This window comes from Scatophagus argus, chromosome 1 (assembly GCF_020382885.2).
Source record: "Scatophagus argus isolate fScaArg1 chromosome 1, fScaArg1.pri, whole genome shotgun sequence".
In the NCBI taxonomy this organism is placed as follows: domain Eukaryota; kingdom Metazoa; phylum Chordata; class Actinopteri; family Scatophagidae; genus Scatophagus; species Scatophagus argus.
In genome coordinates, this window is record NC_058493.1 from 19,498,031 (window position 1) to 19,506,934 (window position 8,904).

Consider the following 8,904-nt stretch of genomic DNA (forward strand, 5'->3'; position numbering starts at 1 on the left):
AAAACTTAAAAATCTATTGGATTCCTGCGCTCAGATGTTGCTGCAGCTCATTTATTTGTCATGATATAAAGAAAGGTTGGCATTATTGTCTACCTGGTCTTCAGTTTTAGAATTAAAATGAACCAAACTGTCTCCATTAAGTTTGACAAAATACTGGCAGTGAAAGTGCCTGCTGGTGTGAAAATATTGCGCATATTTTCACCAACAGTCATTTCCTATGCCGCTAAAAGGAAATTGCTTGTTTCAGGAACCAAACAGAGTGAGCTGTCCTTTGCAAATGAACTCGCACCATCACCTCAGAGCTTCAAAATAAAAAATCTCACCATGGATGTGGACACGGCTTTTTTCAAATCTAAAAGGGGAATCCTGAAAGTGGCTGAGCTGGTGAGAATATTTTCACATCACTTTAAGTTTGAACATGCTTCGGTTTGCAGCAGAAGTGCGACATCCTGCACACACACACACACACGCACACACGCAGAGACCCTGCAAGAGGCAACAACGAAGTAGCACAACAAGTTTGCTATAAGATTTAGTTAACAACGATGCCAGAGCTGGCTTGTTGATGGCAGCTGCTCACTTTAACATAAGGAGCATTTTAGAGGCTAAAGGAGAAACCTTGTCAGTTAACCGTGTAGGGAGATGTGGAAACGCAGTTCCTCTTTTCTCTAAACTGGAATGTGGAACACGTTGCATGAAGGAAGGCGATGAGTGTCGAATCTTGAATCATTGTATTACAGTTCAACAACCGTTTCTATTTAAATTTTACAATACAGGTTTTAGGATTTTGTTTTTGTAATAACATTTTCTCATGCACTCTGTCTCTTTTGCCCTTTAGGTGACCCTGCTTGTGGCATTTGTGTGTTTCACTGTAGCATACACACCAAAGTACATTGCAGCAATGGGGTTGGAGTTTTTGATCACTTTATTTCTGGTGTTACTGTATGCGCTGAAAGTCAACAAGATGGTGACGTTCTTCTTCTGGCCTCTTATTGTGGGTGAAGTTTACAGCCTGACATCACAGCATCCTTTGAGTTTTTGTAGACCTTGTGCTGAATAGCCTGCTGTACTGTGTTCTTCTCTTTTCTTTTCTTTTCTGCAGGATGGTTTCAACTCGGTGTTTGCTGCAGTCTACTTTGCTGTCTTAAGCTTGATGGCTTTGACCAGACACTCTGTCGCAGGCGCAGTGGCTGGAGGGGTAAGAAATAATTCTTTAACTGCAGTCTCAGTTGCGTGGGACAATTTTAACACGTGTATACAGTCAGTTGAATTAAATATCCAAACAATACGTGTGCTGTGGTCCAACAATATGAAGTCCTTTAGAAGATGCAGCTTTTGTCAAATGTATCATGACACACACGCGAAACACACACTAGGCCCCTGGCTGTGGATGTGCTGACGTGTGATGCATGTATTTTGTTGGCAGGTATTTGGTATCTTGACAACTGGGCTGCTGTGTGTGGACACCTTCATGCTTTTCAGGAACGTCACATTCAACAGTCGCAGAGGTGCAACCCAAAATCAAGACAACCAGTGAATAAATCATTTACAGTATATGAAGTGTATGGGAGCGTCAGCATCACAGCTGATTTACCCCCCCACATCATCAGTCAGAAATTATTGCAGCTTATGCGTCTCAAAACGCATGCACGAGTTTGCAGCACCTTTGACCTCCGAGCTGCCGTGCAAACTGGTGCACTTTTGAAAGATGTTTTTTTTAAAAATAAAATCATAAACTGCACAAATCATATGGAAACTAACACATGTGAATAAAGCCTTTATTTTCCCTGTGATGTGTGTGTGTGTTGGTTGGGGAAGGAGGGGGGGCATCACATTTCACATCTGCAGAAAGCAGATGTTGCGCTTTTTTGGGAACTCGCGCAGCGTTTCCGCGCTGTCATTGTTTCCGTTTCCACCTCCGAGAAGCCTCACGCCTCCACATATCTATTTTTTTTTCTCTGTTGTTGTTTTGCCCCCGAATCTGCTACGTTCCGAGAAGTTAGGACTATCTGCAGTTTGAGGAGAATTCAAGGCTTCTTTTAAACTATGGGGGACATCGAGGCTCCCGACTCGAATCGGCCGCAGCAGACTGTCCTGCTCTCGCTTCTTCCCAGCAAGGAGTTCGCCACCTCAAGGAAAGGCATGCTGCTTATTGCTGAAGTGGTAAGAAATGACCAGAGGATTCACTCCTGAAACTATCGGAGCTGCTACTGTGCTGTGGTTCGGTCCGAGGCGCACAAAAGTCAGAGCCCTTGCTGCGTTATTTTGGAGACTTTTATTTGCTGTTAAGGCAGCCATAGCGACGTGTTGCGTTAATGCGCTTTTATAGCCTGCGTATATTCAACGGGTTGCTTTACTGTCATTTTGAATATAAGATGAATCAGTTCCCGTCACAAGGTTTCCGTTAGTAAAGGGAGGAGCAGTAAGGGTGTAAAACAAGTATGGTGTAAACTTGCAGTGAACATTCATAAGGAGTTATGGAGTTATGGAGAGCAGAGCACTGATATGTTCATTGTTAGGAATCCAGACTGAGCTCAGTGTTGTGCCAACGTGTACATGAATCCATTTCAGCTGGTATTAAAGTTCATAGAGGAGAAGTTGCTTTTTTTCCGGTCCGTGTGTGTCTGTGTGATGGTGTTAGAGGTGAGGGTTGGTGTCCTGCTGGTGGGTGGAGGAGGGGGGGGGGGGGTCACCAACATAATGCATTACATCCACGGAGGAGTCCTCTTGCAGTCAGGAATGCTGTATGGACCCTCACATTTATGTCATGTGGCAGTCGGCTCATGCTGGACTGTGAGAGAACAGTCATCGTCCCAACAGTCACATCCTTCACTATGTTGCCCTAGCATGTAGCCTGGAGCTCAGTCCTCACTGTGTGAGAACGCAGAGCTCAACAGGCCCCCCTTACACACACACACACAATATAGCCTCTTTACTGCTGTTTAACAATGTGACTCTGATCATCAGGCCTCGAGTGAAACGCTTCTGGAAAACTAAATAAGCAAAATCACTGTCCTCTGCTGACAGTAGACAAGCAGAAGTACGTCTGGTACATGTTCACTATACAGTACACACACCTGGTTTAAAGTTGCATAGAGTGGTGAGACTCAGTTTGTGTCAGGCGAGCTGCCTCCTGTGAAATTAAGGCCGCAACAGTTAAAAATCACAGAGAATGAATAAAGAAGATAATGTTGTGCTTGAAGGAAATGAATACAGGTGAGTTTTCACACAGAAAAAGACAGTATATGGACTAGTTTTTATGTAGGTCATATTCTACTTACTAAATTGATCACGAGATGAGGGGTGTGTGCGTGTATGTTTTATCACCTCAAACCCTGCTGCGTGTGTGGTGAGAGTGTGAGGTAGCACAGGATTTACTGTATCACAATGTATGGTTCTTCTTTGACCTTAAATGGTTAGGTTAATTGATAAATATTGAGAAAATACCTCCCCATGTTTCCCCTATTGTAGGCCAAACATGAGGAGGGGATTTTTTTCAGCATCACAAAAAAGCATCTTCACTGTATCTTCACTGTATTTGAGTGTGTTTCTACCACAGGTAAGTTTTTTTTTTTGAGTCAGTTGTCCCTTGATGAACTGATGCATTTAAAAGATGAACTATAAATGGTCATTCAAAGGTGATCCACAGCTGTAAATTGGGAATAATTTGCTTTTAGCTTTGAGTGTACGGTAGGTTTAGCTACATGTGATTTCATAGAGTGTGCAGCCTCCGTGATGTGGCTGTGAAGCTGTTCCCCTCGGAGTATAATATCCACACTTTTACTGTGTTGATCTCATTTAAAGCTAACAGGCAGTTTTATATCAGTCACTGTACTTGGCTGTCTTCCAGAGAGAGCACAGCCTGTAGCTTTACCATTCTTGGCAGTATTAGTCAGACACATATCCTGCTGAGCATGCATTATTATACACAGTGTGTCAGACCACCCTGTATTTATCACAGCACACTGAACGTGCCGCAAAAAGGAGCATTTTCACAGCTTTTGAAATGTTTTCAAAATGAAAACAAGCTGTTACTATGGTCTGCACGTTAGGTGTCAGAATTCTAAGCTCTCAGCTGTAGTTTCTCTGGACTTTTTGTGAATTTAAAAGCCCACACATACACTCACAGCAAGACTGACTACCATCCATATTCATATGACAAATCCTTTTCAGGGCAATGCTTTGAAAACATGCTTTTCTCTGTTTTATTTCAACATACATAGAGCATCTTTAGCTTTTAGACTGTTGATCCTAAAAGCAGGATACTTAAAGTCTGGAAATTTGGGGAAGCCCCCCCATTCTCCCCTCAATTTTCACTATTTTCAATTAATCAATCGACTGAGAAACAATTGCAGCCCATCAGTGTTACTACAATAAACCACATGATGAACGATTGCCTCGCTGATGTGATGTGTGATTTTCTTTTGTAATGTAGTAAAACTGCTGCTGGAGTTGTGGCAGGGGACTGACTGGCTGACTTTACCTGTAGGTGCTGTCTTATTATGGCGAAATCTTAAGGCTTCATGACAGGATGCTGCTCAGTAGCAACATTTCTTTTTTTTTTTAAGGAGCAGCAGCTGGAGCAGTTTGGGTTCAGTCAGGGGGAGTTCCTAACCTCAGGGCAGTGTAGGATGACTGGCTGAGACAAAGACAAGATGGCCGGGCCTCCTTGAGATTACGGGGTCTGGACTTGCTGTCATTTGCAGTGATTATGGTGCGCCCAGCCCCTCTAATGAAGAAGGTCAAAACACAGGGCAGCCTCATTCACTTGCATTGTAACTATCTAGCTGCAGAGACGGCACGCTTCAACATCTTGTTTCATTATTGCAGCTTTGTGTTTGCGGGTGTTTACAGAAGTGTGTTTGTGTGCGAGAGAGGACTAGCGGGATTCAGTGTAACAGTGTACAAGCCTGTGTGAATTAACAGTGCCTTTTCACAGCTGTATCTCCTTACAGGAAGTGGGCCTGGAGCTGTAATTCACACAGACTCGCAGCTCCAGGGCAGTGTAACGTTATCTTAAAGGGGGGCGGGGTTGGGGGATCAAAGACGAGTCAACGTCATTTTATTTCTCAGTTGGATTAAAAATGTAAATTTGCCTTTAGCTTCAAGCTGCTCACTTAGACATGTATTAGCACATAAACGGAGCGCCTCCTCCGCCTCGTCTTAAAAGTCTTCGATCCCTAAGGAAAACACAGAGCTGAATTTGCCCTTTGTTGGAGCTTTCTCGTCTTAACCTTTTCATTGACTGCAACATACAGTACAAGTTCTTCTCACTTTTCCATCTCTCTTTTTCCCTGCAGGTTCTGTCCTTTGTGTCATTTGTGTGTTTCGCGGCATCCACAGCGTCGGCCTTCGTGACGGTTCCCCTGCTGGAGTTCCTGGCTGCTCTCTTCTTGCTGTTTGCTTACTCCACCAAATTCAACGAGAGGTTTAAAGGCTTCCTCTGGCCTCTTATGGTGAGAGCAGTTTTCAAATGAAAAGTTTAATGTTTGGCATATGAATGAAACTTTGACCGTTAAGTCGGATGTTTCCTCCTCATGATGACCTTTCTTTTCGTTTGTCTCGAAGGATTTCATGAGATGTGTGACGGCCTCCATTATCTTTTTCATCGTCTCCATAATTGCAGTGTCCAAATATGTGGATGGCTCCTCTAAGGCTGCTGGGGTAAGGCTGACCTTTAAACTTGTCATAGCCTGCACTGCACCACCATAAACTCAGGCCTTCCTAAACACATGCAGCACACCGAGCCTCCGTCCGACAACATCACTGCCAGTTTTTCACTCAATGATGTCAAATGTCCTTGTTTTCACAGATATTTGGCTTCATTGCCACCATCGTTTTTGCTTTAGATTTTTACCTCATTTTTAATGAGCTGGCTGATTTCCTAAAGCAAGGAGGGGAGTCCAATGAAGAGCCATCGAGACAGCAAGGTAATACAGTTTTACAAGAGGGCACACAATTTTAGAATGACATCCAATACATGCACATGTAAGTGAATTTATTCGGATATCCGCTTACTTGAACTACATGTCAGTGAGCACAGCACGGATGAATGTATATTACGTATGTGTGTGTGTTGTACGTATCTGAAACTGGACATTTCTGTTTATATTTTTTCACTTGCCCATACATTAAGAGTCCTCTACCTCTCACTTACTGTACTCAGGCACATAGTTCTGGTTTTGTTTGCCCAGATTTGGAGATATCTGAATTACTCTGGGTGATCCACAAAACTTTCTGTCTGTTTTTTCTTTCTTTATTTTTTTTTCCTCACTAAGCAAACCCACCCTTAAATCTTGTAGTGCTGAGTTGCATATTTGAAGTGTATTTTCAAGCAGCCTCAAGAGATGCAAACAAGCTCACTGAGGGAGGCTGAGTTCACGTTGCAGAGCGCGACTTAGACGTGGCACTGCGTTTGTGTTTCATTTCCTTCCTACCCACGTTGGACTACCAAACAGTGTGCAAGTTACAGCACAGAGAGACATCTTAAACGTTCAATTAATGCTATTTTTAGCCTCTTTCACTTTGATATGACTTTTTTTCAGGTTTTGTTGTTTTTTTTTTAAATTGTCAATTTTAGTGCCACAGATGAAATACTTTCACCTCCTTCGCGTTGCAGAGGTAGCAGTAAGTTTCAGAAGTCTGATATTTTAAGACTTAAGTAAATAAAATTGAATCTATCTGCACTGTTTGACACCCCCGAGAGGGAAGTGAGAGGAGAGGGTGAGAGGGTGAACCAGCTTCTTAAACAACAAGCTGATATATGTCAAAGTTTGCTCATATTGTTCAGTGGTATGAAAATAGAACTGTTAATGTTTTCTGCAATATCATGGCCAGTCTGTCATGTCATCTCAATGCTTAAAAAAACAGAGAAATGCCTTCAAGAGCAACATATTTGTTACTGTCATGCAGTTTTACTTATTTATGTGAAGAAAGCCCACACGGAGAATTAATGCTCATTCTGATAATGATTTTTTTTTTTTCACTTTTGATTTCTAGATGAATTTTCAGACTCTGATTCAGACTGAGACCAAATGGATCTTCAGTATTGGATATGTTTGAGCATATAAAGTGAACCTTTGCAGGAGGAACTGCCACTTGCTAAGCTGCCGTCTGCAAGAGTTTCAACATGCCGCAAGGTTACAGTAATACTGAGTACAATAGAAATCACATCGATTTCACCCACACTGATTGTTGTTGGTTTATCGCATGCATTTAAAGGTAGTTGGGGGGGACTCTCCATATGAGTCTTTGAACCAGATGAATAAATCTCTTTTACACAATAATCATGTCAGGAAACAAGTCTAAAGTTTCAAGTATGTTGGTATTTCTAAATGACTTATTTACAGGCCATCACAACTCTCAACTCATATCCAGAGTTTTAGGTGAATTGGGAAAAAATAAATAAATGCCATTATAAACCTGATTCTTAAATGAACATAAAGCTGTGAAATTGTTCAGTCTCCTAATGTTTTTAGGCATATTTTTTGTACAATCTACATGTGGGAGCGTATGTCTAAATCTGAAATAGTGACTGATATTGACTTCTGCACATGTACTGCCACCCTTTTTACAGACACGTTGATCGCCAACACTAAATTAATGTTGTTTAGGAGTATGAAGAAATAATTTGTGTTGTGACAAAAATGTTTTTATTGGAAGTGCTGCACAAAAAGAAAAAAAAGGAAAGACACGAGGGACATCTTCATCATTTTCGCATTTCTAGTATTATCTTAAAGAACAAAGAGTACAAAAGAACAGGCTGGTTGTAAGCATTGAGCAGGAAAAACAGCTAAACAGGTTGGCTGGTTTCAACCTCTGTCCATTCGTCTTAACTCTACAAGAGTGTGTACTGTACTGCATAGCAACCTCTTCTGGACTGTGCATTTGCAATTCCCAATCTTTTTTATTATTTATGTTGGAGAGGTATCATGAATCCAAGCAACAGAAATGATGAAACCTATTGAACTTAAACCCACATTTCGACAGCCTTAAGTTTCAGTTTGCCTGCTGTATGTGCTTCTTCTTTCAACCTTCATGTGTCTGAATAAGAGTGTGTTGAAGCCACTTATAACCACTTAATGCATTGTTGTCTTGTTAAATGCTAAATATCCAATATGTGAATCTTTTTCTGTACTGAAAAGCGTCTTGTTTTGGTCGCCTGTTCACTTTTTCATCAGCTCTGCATGCACGCGAATGTTTGATTCTTCACTGCCACTACTGAGAGATTAGGCACACTTGAACGCCACAGTGACTGTTTATCTAATGTACACTGCACTACATGAGTGTTAACAACAGCACAGCGAACTGAGAATGGATGACTGAAAATTGGCATCAGTGACCTCTCATTTCTCATTTCCATGTGTAATTTCGACTGGCATGTTAATAGTTAGAAGAACACTTCCAAAGTTGCAATCACATCCAGTAGTTACTCTCCGTGGTGCCTTTTGTGGGAGGGTTTTGATAGTTTGTTGCTTCTGTGTCTTCATTTATATCCAGGTTTTGTTTTGAATGTTGCCCAGGCAGAAATATGCATAAGTTGTTGTCAGTAAACTGAGACTAAAGCTGAGAAAAGAGATATATGTGAACATCTGCAGCGCCCAAGAAGTCTATGTAATGTCGTCCTGGAAAATGAGTGTGTCTCCAAGCTAATAAAAACATGTACGCTTTGTATTTTTCAGACAGTCCGATTGTGTTTTAAATGGTTTATTTATCCATAAACATTTAATCCTTCAGTTTCTCTTAGGAAATCCAACATCAAATCTGCGTATTCGTGATTTTCACTGGACAGCAACAAAACTCAATCATACCACTTTAAAGGACATAAAGAAGTTTAAAATAATCTTATGGTCAAGATGAGCATTTTATACGAGGCCCCGTGCAGAACTATCACAGGTGAAATAT

At 41.5% G+C, this 8,904-nt stretch overlaps 2 protein-coding genes across 2 annotated transcripts; both read left to right on the forward strand.

Moving 5' to 3' along the window:
• Positions 1–214: 214 nt before the first annotated feature.
• Positions 215–1,786, forward strand: LOC124059654 (chemokine-like factor). The gene is made up of 4 exons (XM_046389867.1): positions 215–384; positions 839–994; positions 1,103–1,198; positions 1,427–1,786. Exons 1-4 carry the CDS (start codon positions 325–327, stop codon positions 1,535–1,537), a joined length of 423 nt encoding a protein of 140 aa, XP_046245823.1. The 5' UTR covers positions 215–324; the 3' UTR covers positions 1,538–1,786.
• Positions 1,787–1,836: 50 nt separating this feature from the next.
• cmtm3 (CKLF-like MARVEL transmembrane domain containing 3) lies at positions 1,837–8,687 on the forward strand. Its single transcript, XM_046389891.1, has 5 exons — positions 1,837–2,163; positions 5,301–5,456; positions 5,569–5,664; positions 5,813–5,930; positions 7,000–8,687. Exons 1-5 carry the CDS (start codon positions 2,047–2,049, stop codon positions 7,026–7,028), a joined length of 516 nt encoding a protein of 171 aa, XP_046245847.1. The 5' UTR covers positions 1,837–2,046; the 3' UTR covers positions 7,029–8,687.
• The last annotated feature ends 217 nt before the right edge of the window (positions 8,688–8,904 follow it).